The sequence below is a fragment of the Zingiber officinale genome, chromosome 11B (assembly GCF_018446385.1).
Source record: "Zingiber officinale cultivar Zhangliang chromosome 11B, Zo_v1.1, whole genome shotgun sequence".
Classification (NCBI taxonomy): Eukaryota; Viridiplantae; Streptophyta; class Magnoliopsida; order Zingiberales; family Zingiberaceae; genus Zingiber; species Zingiber officinale.
The window spans coordinates 80,902,069-80,927,825 of NC_056007.1; the positions used below are offsets into that span (position 1 = coordinate 80,902,069).

General features: G+C 37.5%; 1 protein-coding gene across 2 annotated transcripts; it reads right to left on the reverse strand.

Annotated features, from left to right (window-relative positions):
* Nucleotides 1–14,657: 14,657 nt before the first annotated feature.
* On the reverse strand, nucleotides 14,658–22,742 carry LOC122034882 (QWRF motif-containing protein 2-like). Of its 2 annotated transcripts, XM_042594243.1 has the most exons (6): nucleotides 21,079–22,742; nucleotides 18,520–18,639; nucleotides 16,796–16,912; nucleotides 16,619–16,708; nucleotides 15,144–15,251; nucleotides 14,658–15,067 (listed from the first exon to the last, which is right to left on the reverse strand). In XM_042594243.1, exons 1-6 carry the CDS (start codon nucleotides 22,408–22,410, stop codon nucleotides 15,005–15,007), a joined length of 1,830 nt encoding a protein of 609 aa, XP_042450177.1. In that variant the 5' UTR covers nucleotides 22,411–22,742; the 3' UTR covers nucleotides 14,658–15,004. The 2 variants fall into 2 exon arrangements, with proteins under 2 accessions (XP_042450177.1, XP_042450178.1); XM_042594244.1 differs by lacking the exons at nucleotides 14,658–15,067; nucleotides 15,144–15,251 and adding an exon at nucleotides 18,241–18,320 and having other exon boundaries at nucleotides 16,615–16,708.
* Between the last annotated feature and the right edge of the window lie 3,015 nt (nucleotides 22,743–25,757).

Below are 25,757 nucleotides of genomic sequence, written 5' to 3' on the forward strand. Positions count from 1 at the left end.
CTTGGACTACGCAGTAAGCAAACTGAGTAGATACACGAGTAATCCCGGTGCTGAGTACTGGAAAGGGATAACAAGAGTACTGAGGTACTTGAGGTATACTCGTGAATATGGACTGCACTATACAAAATATCTTGTTGTGATCGAAGGATACAACGATGCGAATTGGATATCTGATATAAAAGACTCTAAGTCTACGAGTGGATATGCCTTCACTCTAGCGGGTGCAGCCATTTTCTAAAAATCTTCTAAGCAAACCATAATAACCAGATCCACAATGGAATATGAGTTTGTAGCTCTTAACAAATATGGTGAAGAGGCTGAATGGCTCCGGCAATTCTTAGAAAATATTCCACGATGGTCGAAACCAGTGCTGGTGATTTGCATACATTGCGATAGTCAATCAGCAATTGGTCGGGCACAAAGCCATCTGTATAATGATAAGTCTAGACATATACGTCGTAGACATAATACCATTAGACAACTACTCTCAACGGGAGTTATCACTGTTGACTATGTGAAGTCAAAAAATAACCTAGCGGATCCGCTAACCAAGGGGTTAAATCGAGAGTTAGTTGCAAGCTCATCAAGAGGAATGAGCTTGATGTCGTTGTCAGCGATCAGTGCAGGGGACACCCAACCTATGCTGACTAGAGATCCCAAGAACTAGGTTCAAAGGGACAACTAATCTGCACTGACTAGACACACTATAGGGGGATAACCCAATGAAACAATGACTAGACCAGGGTAAGTCGATGGGCTTTTAATGATCAAGAAGAGTAGATGACAACTCTTGAGGGATCACTTATGTGAGAAAGAAGTGAAGCCGCTTCGAAGAGAATTGGAGGCACAATTCTTAGAGCTTCTCACAGAACCAGGCGTGTTCATGGCCAAGAACGAACACACTCATGAGAACTGAGTTGTATCAGGGAGAGTCTTGGGTGAGATTTGTCACTGCTTACACAGACGACAGTATAGTTCAAGGACATCGTGTCTACTATCAGCCAGTAAGCAACCAAATCTTCACAAGGGAAGGCTCAAAGGGTAAAACCTACCTATCATATACTTGACTCAACTGCTGAATGCTATCACTTACCCTATCTCCATTCATGTGGGGGATTGTTGAATAAGTGTGAATGGAGAAAGAGGTGTTGGTGCGGTTAGCACTAACGGTCTAACTCAGGTTTTTGATGAATGACAAATCAGGTTAAGTTAGGTTTGTTGTTGTCTGACACTTTTATCAAGTGTGCAGGAAAAGTCCAGCTAGGTCGACGGGCTGACCGGATAGCTGGCGAGAAGTCCAAGCGGGTCGACGGGCTGACCGGACGCTTGGCGAGAAGTCCAGCTAGGTCGACGGGCTGACCGGATAGCTGGCGAGAAGTCCAAGCGGGTCGACGGGCTGACCGGACGCTTGGCGAGAAGTCCAGACGGGTCGACGGGCTGACCGGACGTCTGGCAGGTAAGTGAGGTAAGTCACTGGAGGGGAGTGACTGCGAGGACGCGTTCCCGGGTAGGGAACATTAGGTGTCGATCCGGCTTAGATCCATTTCGGATTTCTAAGTCGAGATCGTGACTAGATTCCGGTCTCGGAAAGACGGAATCTAAGTCATACTTTGCTCATCTATAAAACTGTGCTAACATTCTTTGCTGCAGGGTACATTTGCCTCGGACTAACCTTTTCTTGCAGGAGAAGGACTTTCTGGAGAAGAGGGGTCCGGGCGCCCGGAGGGGATCCGGGCGCCCGGAGGTCCGGGCGCCCGGAAGGCAAATTTCATCCAGCCGAGTCGTCGCCACGTGGAGCATCATGGTTTGTGCAGCTACGTCACATTCCAGGCGCCCGGAAGGGATCCAGGCGCCCGGGACAGCATATAAAAGAAGCCCCAGGCAGGAGCTTCAGAATCAATCATCAACTGAGAACTTTTCGACTGCTGGTCCTGCTGCTCTACGTTCCTGCGACGCTAACAAAGCTCCGACAAAGTGCTTCTTCGTTTTTCTTAATTTCCTTGTCGGTATTACTTTGTTTCATTAGCATTTCCTGTATTCATTTTGTAATTATATTCGAATTGCTAGTGATTGCCCAACGAAAGTGGTCAAGGACCACGGGCCTTCGAGTAGGAGTCGTCACAGGCTCCGAACGAAGTAAAAACAATTGTGTCTACTTTACTTTTCCGCTGCGCTTATACTCGATATTTTCGAATCGATATTCACCCCCCCCCTCTATCGACTCTAACGGTCTTACAAGTGGTATCAGAGCAGGTACCGCTCTGATTTGGTGCAACCACCAATCAGACAGGGGGTGAAATATTTTTTTTCAATTCCAAACTGATATTATTATCTTTTTGGAAGATTTTTTTTCCGTTACACTTAGAGTTTCTATTTTTTCCCGCACTGCTAATCCAAGACGAAGTCTTGGGATTTTTTCCAGTTAATTTAGTGTGTGCAGGATAAGATGTCTCAACAAGAAGGCTTCAGCACAGTTCGTCCTCCCCTATTCAACGGGGATGACTTTTCGTACTGGAAGAGAAGAATGGAGGTCTACATGAAGACAGACTACGACCAATGGATGAGCGTCACAAAGGCTTATAAAATTCCAGTAGACAACTCCGGGAAAATAATAGACCCTGAAGAATGGACAAATGATTTAAAGAAAAAGGCGTCAATTGAAAACAAAGCCATCAACACTCTACACTGCGGAATAACACGAGAAGAACTGAACCGGGTCGGACCGCATGAAAACGCTAAGGAGCTCTGGGATAAACTGATCGAGCTGCACGAAGGAACAAGCGACGCGAAGGTAACAAAAAGAGATTTGCTGTTAAATAAAATGAGAAACGGCAAGTCAGCTCCACGCGAGGGTCAAAGATATCCTCAACGGTCTCCACGCGATAGGACACCAAATGGAGAACCGAGACTTAATAAGGTACGCGTTAAATGCTTTTCCGCGAAATAATTTGTGGGCATCAATTGTAGATGCCTACAAAATTTCAAAATATTTATCTAAATTAAAATTGGATGAACTCTTCTATGAATTAGAACTTCATGAGCAAACTAACGCCGGGGTCGAGAAAGGTGTAGCTTTATTCGCAGGTTCCTCTAAAGAAAAGAAGAACAAACCCGAATCTGAAGAAGATTCCGATCAAGACTCTGAAGACGAAGAACACCTGGTGAACCTGGTAAGGAAAATGTTCACCAGGAAAAAGAGAAACTTCAGCAAATAGGATCTTCAGAAGATCAGTTCGCCAGCCGACTCAAGAAATGTCACATGTTTCGGATGTAACAAAAAGGGGCACTACAAGAACGAATGCCCAAGATTGAAACTTGACAAACCAAAGTCAACAAAGAAGAAAGCCCTCAAAGCAACATGGGACGATTCCTCCTCAGACGAATCAGAGGGAGAAAGGCAAAAGCACCAAAGTCACCTCGCGCTGATCGAAGCTGAAACGGAAGACGAATCGGAGGAACCGGAAGACCGGTCCGAACCCGAATCGTGCCACGAGTCCCCACTCGCTTCCGAAGGTTCCGAAGAGGTATACCTAAACTTAAATCATAAATTCTTTAGAATTATCTCGTGTTTAAATAAAAAATTAGTTAAATTGGAAAATGAAAATAAATCGCTTCTTGAGGAAAATCAAAACCTCAAGGAACAATTAAAAAATTCGAATCCAACTCAAGACCGAACACTTGAGGAGGAGAATTTATCATTGAAAAGTGAAATTAATAAGTTAAAAGAATTGTTGGAAAAATTCACAACAAGATCTAAAAATTTAGATTTAATTCTAAATAACCAAAAGGCATGCTATAATAAAACCGGACTTGGATATAAGTCAAAATCAAACAAAACCTTTAAATCATTATTAACCCAACACAAAGCAACTAAACAAGCTTGGGTCCCGAAAGCATGCTTAACCACGCAAGTAGGACTTAATCAATTCTATATACCTAAAGATAAAATACATTATATAAAATTGAATAAATCAGATAAAAAACTAAAAAATAAATTTAACTTAAAATCAAAATTCAAAACTCCACAAAACTTAGACTATCACCAAGTTGATTATAACTATAAAAAGAATCGACACAAATCCAAAATCTAAATTAATGGCCAATAATTCAGGGGGAGGCTCCAGAATAGCTGGCACCTCCAAAACTAACATACCCGACAGGGTAACCCAAAACAAACTAACCCGACAGGGTAATCAGGATTAGTTAAAAAGAGACCGAGGTTAACTTAACTCATGGTACTGGTGAAGTTTTTGGATGATAGTACGTTAGGGAAGCTTGGGCATCGCATGTCTAGAAAGATATGGCTTCGATCTGGTGCATTTGGCCAAGTGGAACTGACCGAAGCTACCCTTAAACGAATCCTAATCAGTTAGATCAAGATTTAGTACTAAGTTCCGTGGATAGGACTATTCGGAAAACTTCGAAAGGTTGGTTACTTCTAATGATGTCCCTGTGACTCACCAAGCTTAGAAGTTTATCCGAAGAATGCCTATTTGTGGAAACCAAAACTAAATCTGAATCTAACACAAGTTAAACCAAAAGTCTGTAATCAAACCAATTTCATCTCACAAAATCATAGGATTCCCTGATTGATAATATAGATCGGGTGAGATGAATAAGGCTTAATTTAATTTTAAACTTAAAAAATTATTTTCAAAAATTTTAATCTTAAAAAATTATTTTCAAAATTTTAAACATAAAAATTAATTTCAAAATTTTAATTTTAAACTTAAAAATTAATTTCAAAATTTTAATTTTAAACTTAAAAATTTTAAACATAAAAATTAATTTCAAAATTTTAATTTTAAACTTAAAAAATTATTTTCAAAATTTTAAACATAAAAATTAATTTCAAAATTTTAATTTTAAACTTAAAAATTATTTTCAAAATTTTAAACATAAAAATTAATTTCAAAATTTTAATTTTAAACTTAAAAAATTATTTTCAAAATTTTAAACATAAAAATTAATTTCAAAATTCTAATTTTAAACTTAAAAATTAATTTCAAAATTTTAATTTTAACTTTAAAAAATTATTTTAAAAAATTTTAATTTTAAACTTAAAAAATCAATTTCAAAAATTTTAAACTTAAAAATGAATTTCAAAATTTTAATTTTAAACTATTTTCAAAATTTTAAAACTTAAAAATGAATTTCAAAAATTTTAATTTTAAACTTAAAAATTAATTTCAAAAATTTTAATTTTAAACTTAAAAATTAATTTCAAAAATTTAATTTTAAACTTAAAAATTAATTTCAAAATTTTAATTTTAACTTTAAAAAATTATTTTAAAAAAATTTTAATTTTAAACTTAAAAAATCAATTTCAAAAATTTTAAACTTAAAAATGAATTTCAAAATTTTAATTTTAAACTATTTTCAAAATTTTAAAACTTAAAAATGAATTTCAAAAATTTTAATTTTAAACTTAAAAATTAATTTCAAAAATTTTAAACTTAAAAATTAAACTCAAAATTTAATTTTAAACTTAAAATTCTAAAACCTAAATTAGTTTTCATCTCAATTAAATTTAAAAAAAAAAAAAAAACTTAAATAATGATTGATTAAAAAATTGATAAACTAAGACTAACATAAAAATCCTACTTGTTGTAGGAAACCAAGTGGATTTTGGACAGTGGTTGCTCCAAACATATGACTGGAGATCACACCAAGTTCACTCAATTAACCTACAAAAGCCTAGGAACAGATGCCTTTGGAAACAACGGTAAACTCAAGGTAATTGGTATAGGTAATATTGAATTAAAAATAGATTTCATAATTTCAAATGTTCTACTTGTTGAAAATTTTAAATACAATCTTCTGAGTATAAGTCAATTGTGTGACACTAGGTATAAGGTAAAATTTCTATCCACAGAATGTTTGATCAAACATCTAGATAATCCAACTATAAGCTTAAAAGGCTTTAGAAAAGACAATATCTATGCCATCAACTTAACCACTTCTTCAGTCAAGTGTTATTTAACGCAAAAAGAAGAAACCTGGTTATGGCACAGAAGAATGTCACACACCCATTTCAGAAACATAAGTAAATTAAACGGTCTAGTTAGAGGTTTACCAAAATTACCTAACTTAGATTCAACAATATGTAATGCTTGTCAACAAGGCAAACAAACAAAATCTACCCACAAACCAATTAATGAATCCCAAACCAACTCAGTCCTAGAACTTTTACACTTAGATTTATTTGACTCCCACGGGGTCAAATCAATAAATGGAAGTCTGTACTGTTTAGTTATAATAGATAACTATTCTAGGTTCACTTGGGTCAAATTCTTAAAACATAAAGATGAAACTTTTGAAATTTTTACGAATTTCTGCAAACAAATTGAAAATGAAAAAGGCATAAAAATTAAAAGAATCAGAAGTGATAATGGAGGAGAATTTAAAAATCATAATTTTGATAAATTTTGCCTTGAAAATGGCTACCATCATGAATTTTCTTGCCCTAAAACTCCCCAACAAAATGGAATTGTAGAAAGGAAAAATAGAACCTTACTTGAAGCATCTAGAACTATGCTAAATGAATACAACTTACCTAAATATTTTTGGGCAGAAGCTGTTAGTACAGCCTGCTATGTACAAAACCGAACAACACTAAACAAAAACCACAATAAAACATTTTTTGAAATATTTTACAACAAGCAACCTAATATAAAATACTTTAAGGTATTTGGTTGCCCAGCCTTTATCCTAAATACTAGAGAACACTTAGGCAAATTCACTTCCAAAATAGAAAATGGAATTTTTCTAGGTTACTCTCTGAATAGCAGAGGCTATAGAATTTATAATAAAGTCACTTTAAGAATTGAAGAAACCACCAATGTAAAATTCAAAGAATCCAATCAAAACCTAGAACAAGCCCAACCTCAACCAGTTGACTCTGTTCACGAACATATCAATTCTGAGGGAACAAACCAAACCCAAAATAATGAAGAAGAAGAACAACTACAAGAAAGTCAACCTCCTAGAACCATAAGAGTCAACCCAAACCATCCTACTAATCAAATAATTGGTGACCCAGACCTGAGGGTTCAAACTAGGTCATCTTTCAGAAACCTAAGTCAAATCTCGTTAATCTCAAATATTGAACCCAAAACTGTAGCTGAATCTCTACTTGACCCAGACTGGGTCATAGCTATGCAAGAAGAATTAGCTCAATTTGAGCGCAATGAAGTTTGGGACCTAGTACCTCAACCTACCGATAAGAAAATAATAGAAACCAAATGGGTATTTCGAAACAAATTAAGTGAAACTGGAGAAATTACTAGGAACAAGGCCAGGTTAGTTGCCAAAGGGTTCAGTCAAGTTGAAGGACTTGACTACGATGAAACTTATGCCCCGGTAGCTAGACTAGAGTCCATTAGAATGTTACTAAGCTATGCAGCCCATAAAGGATTCAAACTATACCAAATGGATATCAAGTCTACCTTTCTTAATGGATTGATAAAAGAAGAAGTGTATGTAGGTCAGCCGCCAGGTTTTGAAAGCCTAGAACACCCTGATTATGTCTACAAATTAAAAAAGACATTATATGGACTTAAACAGGCACCTAGGGCATGGTATGAAAGACTAACCTCTTACTTAACCTCTAAAGGGTTCAATCAAGGTCAAATTGACCCAACACTATTTGTGAAATCAATAAAAGAAGATATTTTTATAGCTCAAATTTATGTAGATGATATCATCTTTGGTTCAACCAACTCAGAATTTTTAAACGAATTTACAAACCTAATGGAACACGAATTCGAAATGAGTCTGGTAGGAAAATTAACTTATTTTCTAGGGTTACAAGTCAAACAAACAAATGAAGGAAATTATATTTATTAACAAAAATATACTAAGGAGTTACTTAGAAAATTTGGAATGGAAAATACTAAAGAAATAAAAACACCTATGGTAGTAAACACAATCCTAGATGATGATCCTAATGGAAAATCAGTAGACTTAAAACATTCTCGGAGCGATAGGTAGTCTACTTTACTTAACTGCAAGTCGACCCGACATTTTATTTGCAGTTAGTATGTGTGCTCGATACCAAACTTGTGCTAAATCTCATTTGACTCAAGTCAAAAGAATCTTTAGATACCTCAAGGGAACCACAAATGTAGGTATTTGGTATCCTAGGACCAACAACTTTGAATTAATAGGATATTCTGATTTAGATTATGCCGGATGCAAATTAGACCGCAAAAGCACAAGTGGTGGATGCCAACTACTTGGTCCATCCCTTGTCAGCTGGTTTAGTAGAAAGCAACACTGTGTTGCACTATCTACAACTGAGTCAGAATACATAGCTATAGGCGAGTGTGTTGCACAAATATTATGGATGATGCATACTCTAAAAGATTTCAACTTAAATATCACAAATGTAAAAGTATTAATTGATAATATAAGTTCGATTAACTTAACCAAGAATCCTGTGCATCATTCAAGAACCAAACATATTGAAGTTAGGCATCACTTCATCAGGGATCATGTTACTAAAGGTGATATTGAACTCAAGTACATTGAGTCTAAATCAAATTTAGCTGACATTTTTACAAAACCACTCCCTGAAAGTGAATTTAGCAACTTACGACGACAATTAGGGATGTGCTCAATAGACTAGGATCCTTCATAAATACTTTCAAAACTGATTTTATCAACTTATAGGCTAAACTTGTTTGTTTTCAAAATTTCCATTTTTAAACTTTCAAAAACAGTTTTGGCCTTAGACTAGTCTTACATCCTTAGAAAGCATGTACCCATAGGTTTAGCTCTTGAGCATCTCACCAACACCTTAGGTTTACCTTGCTTGTGGTTGATAAACATAGAAAGGGGTGAGATGCATAGGCCATCTGTCTGGACTTAAGATGCTTATTTCAGTGCATCAGTATAAGTCTGGACGTTAAATACAATTCAAATATTAATCAGATTAAAGTTCATCATCGAGTCAAACACTGACTGATTATAATTAATCTGACTAACCAAGTGAAAGCTACTATTTTCTAATAGTTAGTTAGTACCTAATTGGTTAGACAGCTGGTTGAAGTTAAATATCAAATTCAGGGGGAGAAATAAAACTACTTTAGTTTTCCAAATTGAATTTTAAACTTAATTTTGAAAATCAAAGTTTAAAAATAATTTGTTTAAAATTGTGAAAATTTTAAACTCACAAACTTTTTATCCTTTTTACCTATTCTTTGAAAACTGAACTTTTCAAGTATTTTAAACCATAGTTTTGAATCTAATACTTTTAAACTTTGAAAAATTTGATTTTGAAAAGCAAACTTTACAAAAACATTCCAAAAATTTTTTCTTACGTTTATCACACTCCTTTGAAAACTAAAAGTAAAGATTTAAACTTAATTTTACTTTGAAAATTGTCCTGAGTCTACTTCTTAAAGATTTGACTTTACTTAATTTTGACAATTTAATTTGAAGGATAAATTTTACAAAATTTAGTTTACAAACTAAGCTTCTCAAAGTTATTTTCCTTGTTTTGAAAATTGAATCTTGTACACTTAGTGTTGAAAAATAAATTTCAATTAGTTTTGAAAAATAGACTTTTCAAACTTAGCTTTGGGACTTTGGTTTTGAAAACTTATGTTTAAGTAGCATTTCAAAGTTGAAACTTGTTTTGAAAAATTTTTTTTAGACCTTATACACTTATGTTTGAAAATTAACCTATCTAAACTTAGCATTTTTTTTCTAAAAGCTAGAAGCTATTGCTTTAAACAAATTTTCAAAACTTTATACCCCCCCAAGTCAATTTGATCTTCTCTTGGATTTAAAAAGCTCAGTTATTGTTCAAGGTATTACTGTTTTCAGTATTTCTCGCTATGATTGTTTACCCTTGTTTTTTTGATGAATGCCAAAGGGGGAGGGTTAGGTTGGTTAAGTTAGGGCAACTAAATGCAAACTTAAAAAAAAACTAACTTAAACCTTAAAAACCTCAAAAATCATGCTTGATTTTTGCATACTTTTTATCACTAACTTAACCAGGTTGTCATTCCATCAAAAAGGGGGAGATTGTTGGTGCGGTTAGCACTAACGGTCTAACTCAGGTTTTTGATGAATGACAAATCAGGTTAAGTTAGGTTTGTTGTTGTCTGACACTTTTATCAAGTGTGCAGGAAAAGTCCAGCTAGGTCGACGGGCTGACCGGATAGCTGGCGAGAAGTCCAAGCGGGTCGACGGGCTGACCGGACGCTTGGCGAGAAGTCCAGCTAGGTCGACGGGCTGACCGGATAGCTGGCGAGAAGTCCAAGCGGGTCGACGGGCTGACCGGACGCTTGGCGAGAAGTCCAGACGGGTCGACGGGCTGACCGGACGTCTGGCAGGTAAGTGAGGTAAGTCACTGGAGGGGAGTGACTGCGAGGACGCGTTCCCGGGTAGGGAACATTAGGCGTCGATCCGGCTTAGATCCATTTCGGATTTCTAAGTCGAGATCGTGACTAGATTCCGGTCTCGGAAAGACGGAATCTAAGTCATACTTTGCTCATCTATAAAACTGTGCTAACATTCTTTGCTGCAGGGTACATTTGCCTCGGACTAACCTTTTCTTGCAGGAGAAGGACTTTCTGGAGAAGAGGGGTCCGGGCGCCCGGAGGGGATCCGGGCGCCCGGAGGTCCGGGCGCCCGGAAGGGATCCGTGCGCCCGGAAGGCAAATTTCATCCAGCCGAGTCGTCGCCACGTGGAGCATCATGGTTTGTGCAGCTACGTCACATTCCAGGCGCCCGGAAGGGATCCAGGCGCCCGGGACAGCATATAAAAGAAGCCCCAGGTAGGAGCTTCAGAATCAATCATCAACTGAGAACTTTTCGACTGCTGGTCCTGCTGCTCTACGTTCCTGCGACGCTAACAAAGCTCCGACAAAGTGCTTCTTCGTTTTTCATAATTTCCTTGTCGGTATTACTTTGTTTCATTAGCATTTCCTGTATTCATTTTGTAATTATATTCGAATTGCTAGTGATTGCCCAACGAAAGTGGTCAAGGACCACGGGCTTTCGAGTAGGAGTCGTCACAGGCTCCGAACGAAGTAAAAACAATTGTGTCTACTTTACTTTTCCGCTGCGCTTATACTCGATATTTTCGAATCCATATTCCCCCCCCCCCCCCCCTCTATCGACTCTAACGGTCTTACAAGAGGTGGAAGAGAAGAAGCTCTATTGTGAGTGAGACTTTAGTCCCACATTGGGAGTTTCAAGACACTTTTGTTGGTTTATATTGATTCACATATATTGAGGTTGTGAACAAATGCATGGGGAGAGGCTCTCTCTCACGCGTGGGTGCGCAGGGGGGTGCAAATCCAAGGCCCGGATTTGCACTAAACCAAGTTGACTCGTGTGCAAGCGCGACCAGCACACACGAATGCCGGACCGATCGGGGCAAAAATTTGCCCAAGTGGAACAACCAACATTTTGTACGTTTCGTAGCTTGGTGAGTAATGATCATTAATCGATCATTAATTTTGCCGTTCATTTAAGCTCCTATAAAAGGAGGCTGTGACTACAGGCAAAAGGGTTATGCACACAGCGAAGAAAGCAGAAGCTCTCCTCCTCATTCCCCTCCTCTGTCGTGCAACTATGGCAAAGTGTCGCGATAGCATTCGGGTATCGCTCAGCTCGCCGTGACCACCAGTGCTTGGTCGGATTCACGGTCGGTCGTTGTATCTTGGGAAACAGACATCCCTTGTAAGCCTCGAAGTACAGCTGGAGGTGGGCGAATCTGTTTCAAGGAAATTGCGCCTCGCGAGACTCGGTTAGCTCGCCCGGTCGGTCTCTTTGTCCGCCCGGCCGATTTCTCTGCTCTGCTGCTCTGGTCTGCCGCTCTGCAGACTTGCCCTGGTCTTCTGCTCTGCTGACCTGGTCTTCCGCTCTACTGACCTGGTCTTCCGCTCTGCTGGTTTTCTACTCTGCAGATCTGGTCTTCCGCTCTGCAAACCTGGTCTTTCGCTCTGCACTTTACAGAAACCAGCCTCTGCTGACAGCCTGAGATTATCCGCTCAGGTCTTTTCAACAGATAAGTGAATTTAAATACGATATATTTAAATTCAGCTAATACCGCGTAAAATCTCCGGCAACAGATTGTTTGTGTCCAACAATGTGGAAGTCAAAATTAAAGTAGTCAAAGATATGAAATCATCGGGTCACTAAAGTTAGCCGAGCAGGTGGCAACAAACCGATTGGATATGGTCGTTCACTCAGCCAAAGGAGGGCCCAGGAACAAGGTGTCACCCGAAGGCTCGTCCGACCAGATCGCTCGCCCGACCGGGCGATAGGCAGCGCCTCGATAGCCGAATAACTAAAGAGAGGAGAACATATGTTTACAACTGTGACGACCCTATAAGGGTTAGTCCGACCGGAGAATCTGTCTGGTCGTACAAGGAACAACCTACCGAACTAAGCGACCTTGAAGAAGAATAGCCTCAAGCGATCGGGCGAGAAATCCCAGTCGAGTGGCTCACCCGCTCAGCCAAATAGTGGGAACCCTTGCTTAGCTCATCGTATCCTTCTGGGAGTTAGTGTCGCTGATAACAGGGCATAGTTAGCAAGTAAATCATACGACGGAAGCTTCCACTATCATATAAGGGATTTACACGCTTTGTTAAGAAACAGTGTCAGAGACACTTTTCTGACTTGTCTTTTCATAGAAAAAATGGGGAAATGTGCACGTGCTTTAAGAAGTGTGTGCGTACGCTACAAAGTCACTATATAAAGCGGATCCATGTACCGGCGGAGGTATGCATTATTTGTGATTACGCTATTATTGCTGTTACAGTTCTCTTTGTTCTTCACTATTATCGATGACTAATTTGAGCGTCGGAGGGTCAACACCGGGGACCCCTTCTCTAGCCCGGTACTAACGTTCTTAGTTTTACAAAACAGAGCGAAGCCTTCATACGTTTAACCATAGAACCACATTCCTAATTAGCTATCTTCATCCCTTTCGAATAGGATTAGTAGATAAGACCTCCTGAACTTTAGTCATATCTTTGATTCAGATATAACAAATATTCTCAGGTTTGAATTGAAGTTCATTTATATATTTAAATTTATTATATGATAAAATTTATACTTCGAACATCTATTTTATTATTTTTAATAATTTTTATTTATTTTTTAAAAATAATTTTACCTATTATTATGAGTTAGAATTTATCTTTTACATAAACGTTTGTTACCCTATTATTAATTTTTTTATAAAATCTAAAAAAAATGATGGATTTATCTTCTTTTCGCCGCTGATCTTGTTTGAAAATTGAAGAGATGACGCACTAAAAACGTTGGTTGTATTGTTGACCGAAAGAAGATTTTTTACTCCACGGAGAAAGTTTCTTTCGATCCTGCCCATTCTCAGTCCTCAGACGAGCAAACAAAATATTAGTGCCCAAAAACCAGGGGAGTTCTTGGCGAAGACCCTTCGATGCTCAAGTCAATACAATTTTGGACGGGTGAATGAAGAACAGTAGATAACGTGCGCGTGAGAGTAAGTTTCAGATGTTCAGAGAACGTACCTTGTCAACGAAGAGGATCCCCTTTATATACCACCTTTCATAACCTCTGTAATTATGAGGTGACTAAGATTGTAAGAGGTTATTGGATAATGGAAAGTGTACAACCTACGCAATATGCAATAATTGTCCGAGGAATCTTCTATTTACCCATTATATATACCTTTTTTTTGTCGTTTATAGCTTATGTCGTGCTGAGGTCGTTGAAAGAATATGCTATTATAAGTGGTTGGCTGATGAGAGACATAATAATCCTTGAAGAAAGTTCCAACAGAATATTCACTGATATGTGGTTATTATTCTGATAGGTTAGAATTCTCTGCTCGTGTTATCGGCTGAGTATATTTCGATCAACCGTCTTTATACTTGTCATTGCATTAAGCTGCTTTGTTATGTATTGAATGCTAGAAATTCATTCGGAGAATAATATGATGCATTGGGCGTATTGGAAATTCGTTCAAGAAGCAATATGATAAACTATGTGTACTGGAAATTCGTTTAAGAATCAATATGAAGTCAAGTCCTTAAGCCCGACCGACTTTTTATCTGGCCTGACATGCATAGAGAGATTTATGAGGTTAAGTACCTTAAGCATGACCGCCCTTTTATCTGGCCAGACATGCATAGAGAGATTTATGAGACTAAATGCCTTAAGCTTGACCGACCTTTTATTTGGTCGGACATGCATAGAGAGATTTATAAACATCAGGGAGGCTAACCCTTATTTTGACCATACATATAGATGGTCGATTATAAGGTGGGTCGGATATTCCGGCCGATCTATAGGGTCGGTTGTTTTTAAACCCGATCGACTATTGTATGACCGGACATGCTATCTTTACAGTTCAAAAGAAAAGCACTAAACCCCTTATGTTTGACCGAGTTAAGGGCGGATTGCCTCTCTTCCACACGACTTATAATCCGATCAGGTTGGACCTGAGAGCCGGTTAGGCTGAACTTAAGAGCCTTAGCGCTAGACAAACAATGAAGTCAAGTGAAGAATGCTCTCTTCCCTTGGCTTTAACTACCACATCATCTTAACTTTGACCACTACATCACCTTGGCGTTGACGACCACGTTATCTTCTGAGTCTACTCGTTACAATCCACATCAACTACAAATCCTTTTCTAATCAATGCATAAAATAATCGCTATCCATCTTGACATCAAAATTAAAGCACAAATACCTTTTGTAAACAATTGCTAGCTCTAACCAAATATTGCATTGTATATATACACACTTTTCTTTGATTATCACAAGAAAACGAGCATGACCATGACCAAAGAAGGCAATCAATCTGGTGTTACAAATGCAGGGGAAGGGGGGACGAGGGAGGAGAATGATTGAAATAGAAGAGGAGAAGAAAATGCACGAATCAGACATGCAAAATACTAGATTCTTTTATTTCATCGGCACTCCTGGTTAGAAAAAGGAAGAGTTTCTGTGATGTTAGTGATAACAAGTTTGCTGAGAACCTGCTGTGCTATTACATCTGCTTGGCTTTTCTTTTAAGCTGTACGAGATGCCCTTGCAGGCTACATTGCTTTACCTGTTTTGCAAATTTACATAAGTTAGGGAAGTGAAACCTGAAATGATGGACAAAGGAAAAAAGAAGCGAGACTTGCATGCAAAGCTGCTGCTGTGGACAAGAAATCTCTTGATCGATCAAGTAGTGCTCTTTCTTGTGCAGCCAATTTCGTAATATCAGATACCAAGATAACCGTGCCTTCCACCTGCAAATAGGCATTTGCTGACAAATTACGCCATGATTATCCCAACTAGGCTCACCAATTTTATATATAGTGAATTATGCAAGGAGTTTGATGTCAATGAGATGCACGTGCAATGGATAATGAGTCAACAGACACTGCCTAAATCATTTGGTACTACTACATCAGGTTGGTCAGCCCCGGTAGAAACCCCTAAAACAGTGATGTGCAAAAAAAAAGCCACGAATCAGAATAGCAGCTAAATCAGAAGGATTCTTCATTTCTCATAATTCTGATCAATAGCAGTAAATTGAACCTTGGATCCATTTACATTAATATATCCCATACAATGGTTTCTGTTTGTCTGAACAGAATATATGCAACGACAATCCAAAATACAACCATATTTATGTAAATATCCAGGATTAATTTTGATGTTGATCAACCGAGTTAAATTATGTCATGTGTATTTGATGTCTTATGTTTGAGTATGCAGAGACTTAGGAATACAAAAAGTCGAGCGAAAACGCAGTGAACGAGAAGGATGACACGGGAAGAGAGCCGACGGGCTTGATGCATCCCAAAGATGAGGTGCAGTGGAAGAGTACACTGATGAAGCGAGAAGGACGCATGGATGCATGCATCCGAGAGATGAGAAGTCGGAAAGAAGCATGCTCAAGGAGAAGGTCAGAGTTAGGTTCAGTGAGCTCAATTTCGAACTGCCGGATCATCACCAAAGCAAGCGGAACAAAGAATGGTCGCCTTTATGACTTGAGGCACCTTAGCTGTCTTAAGGCGCCTCCAATGAACCGAGGCACCTCCGATGCTGCCAGATTAGAAAACTAGCCATTGCGCGTGGATAAAGAACAGTCGATTGGAGATATCTCCAAAGTGTCATGTCAGCAAAACGATCATTTCGACAGTAGGCTATAATAGAGGCCTTGTCCTCTAGGTTAAGTAACACACTCTGTATTCATTTCTAAATTCAATTTTAGCTATCTGTACGATCAACTACTATAAGAACCTACTTCACCTCTGACCCTTGTCGCGGAAGGAGATTGATAGTGCTTCCAATCTTCTTGGATTAACAACTATCCAGGTTGTAATCAAGTACATACTCAAGTCTTTTATTCTTTACATGTTATTTTTATTTAATTAATTACTGTGTCCTTGCTAGCAAGTTAGCAAGAGAAAGACTTTAACTTTTGATTGCAAGTTATTCACCCCCTTTTAGTCGGTCGACCGATCCTAACAATTTATACACTAAAAGTATGAAAAACTAATGTAGAAGAAAAGGTCAGGATTAAGCCTAATGTAGATGCAAGGTGATCACAATTAAGTCCAATGCAGATGCGATATGACAATAATGATATTGTAGAGGAAGCAATCACCTTTGATAAAAGAGAGCATATTGAGGATCCCATTGCTTGCATCATATCAACAGCTGAACCAACAGCATCCTTAAGTTCCAGGATGTCCGCCTGCGAAGCAAGATAATTAAATTTGACAAAAGTGGAATTGTCTATCCCAACGATAATGTTTGTTGGTATGGAAAGATATATACAAACCTTGGCCCCACTAACAATAGGAAGGCGGAGAGTGCTAGCCTTTAATGCTTCAATTGCTCCTGACAATAAGCTTGAATGCTCTCTGTCGATGAGTGACCATTCTTCCAGATAGGACAACTGCAATATTAATAAAGTCAGATGTGAGTTCATAGAAGTGAATAATAGTTGGCATAAAGGATTTACATAAATTCATGGCTTCGTGGCAGGTCTCATAGAAAAAAAAAAGAAAAATAAAGATCTCTAAGAATTCTTGCGCTCTGTAAATAGTTACAAACAGAAAAGCAAAAAATACTAGGGTATAGCATGATTTTTCCAATCTTTGAAGACTCCAACACATAAATTATAGCTTATAACTGGAGCTGAAAGACACTAGGAAATAATAAAGAAGCAAAAATAAGCAGCAACACCATAACATTCGCAATTGCTACTTACAAGGAACATTCCAACTTAGATTATGGGTAAGTTGATAAGGATTCATGGTGCAACACCAGGCAACATCACACTTTCAAGATGAATTTCACCAAATAGTGAATTTTATTAATTGAGGAGATAAATTATAATCAGAAAAATGTGGTCTTTTATAAACTCCAATCCAATTAAACTTTTAAAATTAATAATACAAACGGGATATGAAATACTCACTTACCTAATATGATTTAACAATTAGGAAACAAATAGTCTGACTTGCACAAATAAAATACTACCAATTAACTCTAATACCAATACTTTCTATCCTTAATTAGAGAAACTACCAAATAACAAAATTAAGCAAAAAAAATTCCAAATTTGCATCATTCTCCCCAACCAAGAAGAACTGACTTTGTCAAGTGGAGAGATTAAAGATTGAGTCAAGCGGTTGCAGGAGAACAAGACGTTAGTCTTTCATAATAAATTTCATCAAATAATGAAGTTTATTAACTAAAAACATAAATTAAAAAGACTTTTAAAGGCGCGAACCCAATTAAACTTAAAATAAAATAAAGCAAACATTGTAAAAAATACTCACTTAGCTGACTTGACAACTTAAAAAATAAATTATCTACGACTTGTACGCCAAGTAATAAAATTAAATACCAAATAAATTCCAAATTTGCATCAAGTCAATTGCTCCATAACAAAATATCATATGAGATGCTAACATTGGAAAAATCATCTGATAATGGCCTTCAATCAGAAAAAATTATTTATGTTTGACCAAATTAGTTAATTAGATAAATGTGGTTCTGTTGTCTGAGATTGGCAAATAGTGGCTTGGATCAAAACTAACAAAGAAACTCCAGTGAACATTTCAGCTGGAATTGTTTCACAATAGTCTGAAGTGACTCAAGTCGGTTACTTTTTCAACATCTGAAAGAATGTTTTCATGAAAGTGGTATTGTATACTGATAGATTAGCAACTTTTCTAGAAATAAATCTAACTGCAATTGTTAACTCTTGAAATATACCTCACTTGTTTTCCAATAATGAACAAAGAGCAGAATAGTTCTTGTTGGCTTCCACCATAATGTGCAACATTGATTGCCAACTACAGTTTGACAAGTGGACAACAATAATGTATTAAGAAACTATACATACTAACTGTCAGATCATTAAAATCTCTAGAAGTAATCATAGATCATGCCGTGAATAACCAAAAGCACCAAATATGAACAAAAAATCATAAACCATCATGTCAAAATAGACATTTCATAATCGAAGAGAAAATAAGTTTAACGCAGATTTACTTGTTCCTTAAGGATGGAAGCCAGCTTTAAATTTTGAGTCAGAAGTTGTAGTTTGATCCTTTTAGTAGTAATAGAATCACGTAACTCTGAAGTAGTTGTCCATGCATCATATATATTTTTCTGTAAAAATCAAATGAAAGCATTAGGAAATAAAGCACAATATATGCAGATTTGACTCTCCATAACAATTTGGAAGGTTGGTATGGATTAATAAGAAGCCATGCCAATCCAGATGTAACTTCTCTTGCCTAGTCCATGAAACACCATTCCTTTACAGATTATATTAGTCATTGGATATATTTCTCTCTCACATTCTGGATTCTTTATATATGTTAAACAACCAGAATCACAAATAAAATTAATCAACTTATTTACAACTGTTCTCTCCCTATATATATTAAATTGGTTTGAAGTAATAGACTTCCTTGGTCTAGGGAGTGCAGCTTGACTAACAATACTCAATTATATATTCATATGTGAAGTAGTGAAACAACGCATATGGATATGTGAGCAACAATCATATATTGCATGAACTCTTTTTGAAGATAATGCGAGTTGATGCACACGGGTCGTGAAAAGTATGATACCAAAGATGGGGTTATGTCAGGATCTCTCAGCAGAATTATGATGGAAGAAAAAAAGTGAACCATAGGCCTCTGAACCTTGCATCACTTGCAGGGCACCCTTGATACCGTGCATGTAATATGTGCCTTGCGAGAATCCTTATTACATAGGGATATTGTAATACCCTGGAAATCTAATTAGTATCTATTGCTTATGGGACTAGGCTTTGCATACTGAGTTAGAAACTTTATAATTCCGTCCCAGGTGGTTTGAACTTGGTCATGACAATTATTCTGTCAGAGAAATCACTATGCTATGCAGGTGATTATCGAACCTATTGTGCATCAAGGTGAATATATTGTTCAGCCAGGATAAGAACTAATGTCAAGACAACAACTTGGTGGTCCTCTGAATGCAAATATCTCCAAAGAGGTTCTTGTATCCAATTTGTGTTGTATGTCGCTCAATGAGGATGATCTGTTCATAAGTTGGGCAAATTGTAATGCTCCAATCAATCTTGTTCATCCTGTAATGGGGCTAGGTTTGGCATAGTACATGAGTTACATTGCTTCACACTGCTTATTAGAAAATACACCCTTTTTTTGAAGTTAGACCGCATTGGTGGATTCTATATATTTAAGTCACACTTTTAGATTTGCCCTAGAAATGAAGGGACCATCATAACCACTTAGCTCCTGACCAGGGTCTGTTTTGTCCTGGAGATGTTTGCTACTTTCTGTAACTTTTGCATTTCAACTTTCCTGACAAGGGATTATTGCAGCATGCCATAACACACCTGAGACATCTTCCTAAGATTGTGCAATTTCCAGCTTACTATTCTTGTACCCTCACATCTTATGACACAAAACAATAGTCCATCTTTAGCATCTCCAGGTTGCTGCCCAGCCCATAAATACAAAGATATTAGATAGTGACCTCTAACAATTTATCTTAACCTTCTTTCAGAAAGAAAGTTCATACCATTTAATCATGGTTTCCATCGACTTTGGATGGCTTATAAAGTGGCACTGATAAAGAATTGTATTTTGAAATTGGATAAGAATGAAAGAGACCATGAGTCACCATGAGTTACTAAAAAGAATGGGTTGGTCATCTAGCAAAACTTCTGGTAGCTTGGCCTTCTAGTGGCTAATAGGAACTGTTAGAATTATTAGAATTACAATTGGATTTGTGATTGTATGTTAATAAGTTTAAATCCACATTGGATATTTAATTAGAGATATATGGTTAAGTTGACCGCCTAGTGGCTGACAATAATTGATGGGGAGTGTTAGAATTATTAAAATTAGAATTGGATTTATATTTATATGTGGGATAGGTTTAGATCCATATTGGGTATTTAATTATATGATATTTTGATTGATTGAGTTATATATATAGGCAACACAATACTATAATATTTTTATCAGTTCTGTAACGTCACAAACAGGGCACATAAAAAGCAGGGATAAGTTTTTTTTTGTGATAATCCAGATGTCCAGCCTACTAATTCTAGAGGTAGACGACCTTCCCTCCTGATTCAACTACCGGATAAATCCAGAGCATGGCTTATGCACAGTTAGAGACTGACCTCCATAATATTCGTCTCTATTGAAATTCGAACTCCAATTCTCTTATTTATTCCCTTGTTCCCCTAAGTGTTTTACCACTATACAATCAGTGGGGGCAGGGATAAGCTTTCTTATCATCATGTAAGGTTGCAAATAATGGATATGACTAGTAAAATCTGGTTTTTTGTTCATGAATTTCAAAGGAAATTTATATTCTTTCTGGAAATCGTTTAACTGGAACAGAGACCAACAATAATGTCGTGGAATAGAGGAAATATTTTGAAGAGAAAGTAAATTACTTGCCAAAAATTCTTAACGAGTAATGGCATCTATGTCAGGTTCCCCAAGTTAGGTTACACAAATAGAAACTTCATGAAAAACTATCAAACATATACAGAAAACTAATCTTCAGAATATTCATTACCTCTATAGTTAGTTTCTGAAGTAGCAGGACTGCATTGGCCCTGGCATTTACACATCGCCACTGTAAATGTCGGTTATCAAGCAACCTCAACAAGTGAGCCTCCTCAATCCGATTCTCCCCTTTCTTTGCCCTGCGCACTTCAGTGGCAAAGCTTATAATGGAAGGTGCATTGCCCACACGAGTAATTGGTGAGGTACACATTGCTACATTAGTCCTTGCTCGTAGAGGACTAGACATACCCCTTGATGCCGCAAGCTTACTAGGTGAAGAAGGTCTCGTGGGGCCCCGAAGTGGTGAAGAAATTGAACTTGGAGAAGACAAGGGGCTATCAGATAATTTCTTCATCCCACCCCACCTCGGTGCCCCAGGCCTTGAATCTGGCGAAGGCAATGGGGAACAAGGTTCTGGATACTGACTCAGCCGGCTGTTCGTCTCTTGCCTATACCTCGCCGGTACACTAATCCCACGAGGAGTCACCTTTGCCCTCGAGAGAACACTGAACTCTGGCGTACCAGAATTACTGCCAGAAGACACACTGTCGGTATCGGATGAAGCTGAGAGATCACCCCCATCAAAAGAAGCCCTCCTCGAACTATCAAACAACATCGACTGGTGGAGCAACCTGACGGTGGCCAAGATCGGTTCTTTCTTCTCAGAGGAACAGCTCAAACTCCTCATCATCGGATTCGATGGCTGGGCTCGGGAAGCAGGCCACCGGTGGTGGTTCTCAAAGGGCCTTGTGTTCTCCAAATGCTCACCAGTCCTCGCTGCAGCAGAGCCGATGGCAGCGGGTCGCCGCCGCTCTGGAGTGGGGGTGCTAGGGGAGACAGCCTTAGCGCGGCTGGTCTGGTAGAAGAAAGATTCACCCTGAAACGAGACGGAAAGACTTCGTGTCGTCGTGCAGAGGGTGCTGGCGGCGGCGGCGGAGGGTTCTGCCTCTGTCGGCACGCTACGGCCCGCAGGCGTGGAAGGTCGAGCCCGATCTGCGGAGCAGGATCGCTTCTGGGAGCCGGATTGGCGCAATGCCGGTGGCGTCGACGGCCGGGTGCTCGGGAAGGGCGACGGAAAACGCCGAGAGATCGAAGAAGAGAAGGTAGTGGTGGCAGAATACGAACTAGAATTCGAAGAGGCAGAGGGAGAACTAAAAGAGGAGAGATAACGGGAACTGATCTCCGTGGTACGAGGCCGTCTCACCGCGCCACCGGCATTGTCCTTTTCCGATGGGATCAGGGGCAGGCGATAAGGGTTCTGGAGATCTTCGCGAGCGGGAGAAGGAGAGCCGATCTTGCGTGGGTTCGTAGGGTTCCGGGAGGCAGCTGCAGCGGCTACCATGGATCTAGTGGCAGATCTCGCTCGATCTCCCGCTTCCTTCTCGAATTATAGCAACCGGCACGGCAGGCAAGGGAGGAACGCGATCACATCACCAGGCGGAGCACCAGACCGTAGGCTTCACACTCCCTGGAGCTGCAGAATTAGGAAGAGAACGAGAGTGTGGGAAGCAAGAGAGAGGCTTTGCGCTTGCTTGCCTTTGCCTTTGCCTTTGCCTTTGCCTTGCAAGCTCAAAGACTAGATTTGCCTTTACACAAAACACGCAGTACATTTGTCCGTGAAGTGTGGTTTTGCTGCTAAGCAATGCAAAGATTTTTGCTGCGTGACTAAAGATAATGACCAGCAGAAGGGAGTTGGTTTAGGAGCCAGTTATACATTTATGTAAAAAAAAAATAAAAAATCCCGGACGTCCCATGATTATGTGTAAAGGATAAATTAAAATTAAATAGACTACTAGGGCGATATTTTTCGTCCACTTCATTATCTTCATCCATGGTATACCACTTGATTAACATGCGGATGGTGCATATGGCAACAGCATTTACACTAGTTTTCTTATCCAAAATTTTATAATTTAAGATAAAAAAAATTATTAAATTTAAATATCTATTTTCCATTGCATATATGCTTATTTTATTTTTTTCTCTCTGTTATAAGATTTTGGGAATAAAATCCATTCTCCAATAACATACATACCATTTTTTTTCAAAATATATAATTTAGAGTAAAAAAATACTTTATTAAATTTAGATATATATTTTTATTATACTATATATACCGAAATTTAGAAAGTACTATTTATAAATATAAAATTTAAGGAATAAATAGGGTAGCTGATGTAAAGATTTTTTTATTTATTTTATTTAAAATTTAATTTAAAATTTTTAAATAGGGTAATAATTGATTTGAATATTCTAAATTTTAAAAATAATATTATTTATAAATATAAATTTAAAAAAATAATATAATAGCTGATGTAAATTTTTTTTAACTAATTATTTATAATTTAAAATAAATTTTTTAAATAGTATAACTGATACCTATACTCTAAGGCTCGAATAATACATGGAATGTCATAAATGGTGACATCGGAAGAAGGAAGAGTAGTGGGGTGACATGGAGCAGTTAAAAGATTCGTTGTTGTATGGGTATTCATGTGGTAAAAGTGCATGTTGCTCGTGTATCCTCCATGCTAAGATTAATGTGACAAAAGATGATTTATTTGTCCCTAGTATTTTTATCAATTCGTTTTTAAATTAATATAAAGAAAATAAATTATAGATGACTACTAGTCATTAAGTATAAGTAGTCAAGGTATGGGGAGAGCATGTTTGGACGTGTCAAATTTCATTTCCAAAATATCATGTGATAACACTCTGTCTTAATAATTATACTGCCTGAGAAGAACAAAAAAAATCATAGTAATTGAGAAAAATAGGATGAATTATTCGAACCCTTCATCAAATATGGTAAATTATCAACGCTATATTGGGCATTCATGCAATCACGCTTCATGGATTGTAAATCTCCGGTTCGATTGGTTCCACCAAGTCGGTCGTTAAAAAACAAAAAAAAAAATAGAGAAAGGGTAATTCGATTGTAAAAATGTGTTTATAAATAATGTTTATTATTCATCTGTGAATAACATAGATGTATACATTCTCCAATTCCTTGTTTTTATTAATGGTATCGAAGCCTCAAACTATCAATGTATTATTATTGTCCTTCGTCAAATTCTCATGCAAGGAGACCATGCAGCTCCATGGGATGCCTGGACCGAACAAACCCCATCAACTCTTTAACAACTATATGAGAAAGGCAACCTAACCATAGTGCCTTTGAAATCCCATATTTGGCTCAAATTCCCTTGCTCCGACTCTCTCACAAGCCACCTCAGCACCTCTTCAGTATACAACATGAATTTAAGGTAAAAGTCAAGATGACACTTTTCTTTTTCAAATCACACCAGCTCTCTATTTTAATTTTTTATTAAAAGGTCATCAATAAGATTAACTAAATCTATTATTATTTTTTTTTTTTTGTCCGTTCGTCGTTTTTCTCGTCCTAAATCCGTTGTGCATACTTCCATCTTGGCTTCTTGCTCTGGTGTGTTGTGACACCTTGGGTTACTCATTCTGGCTCTACTCAACCTAACTATTATTTGATAGTTATGATTTTATACTTATCCTTCTACATTATTGCAATTATTTCCTGTTATAGAATTCTTTGCATTACTAATTTATTATTTTTATATAATTAAATAAAGATAAATATTTTAGAAATTAATCTATGTATACAAGTTATGCTTCATATTTAGTGAATCAAGAGATGACCATACACCTTAATTGGGCGAAGCACAAACACCGAAATTATCAAAAATAATAAACGAAAATTAAAGAAAAATTCGACTGCAAAAAGAGAGAATTACCTCAACAACATACACCCAACTAGAACAACCAACTATTATGAGGGATACATTCTACCAAATCATTTGACCAGTTTTATTGGACCACTTTATACTAGGAATTGAACATAATTAAAAAACAGATTAGTCATATGTCAAAGATATTATATGGTAGTTGAGTCAGTTCGCTACCTTCCTATCACTCTTCTTTGTTTAGGATTTTCAACTAAAAATTGGACTCTTCTTTAAATCAACAATAAATGCATGTCTTCGTGGTCACATTTCTAGCATGGCTCAGTGTTTTTTGGTAATCTAGTGATTAATTCGGAAGGTGATTAGTTCAATCTATAAAAAAATTTTATTGATTATTAAAATAAATTCGGAAGTGCAAGTGAGGGGCGGTCCGACAACTTAACATTCCCTTTTTTTCATTTCACCGACGGAAAATACCTTACAATAATGTGTCATGGTTAGAAATTGAATCATGAATAATTAGGAGAATACATAAGCGTAGCAAGGCTCAGTGATTAAATCCGAGGAGGACATTACAGTTGATTAGTCCAAGTCATTTGCAACCAAATCTAAACCGGGTCTGTCAAGATTTCATCATTAAGAATGTAGCGAAGATTAGGTGTGATGGATGGCTGTTTTCAGCTGCATTAACTAACATTGCTTAGCTTGCAAATGCAGCTAAAACTTGAGCAGAGCTCACTGTATCTCAATTCTTCTTCCAAATGTGAAGTAACTTAGACATGATTGAGCAGAGCCCACGTAGATTTTTCTTGCTTTCAATTTTTGTTGGAGTTCCCTCGGTGAATAAAATTAGGGCTTAATTGAATACAATCGCCTCATCATTCGTTGCCTGAGAAATGCAATACTCACGGTGTAGTGAGACATCCATCACAGAAAGCTTTTTAGCATTTCATGCAAATATAAAATCACGCTT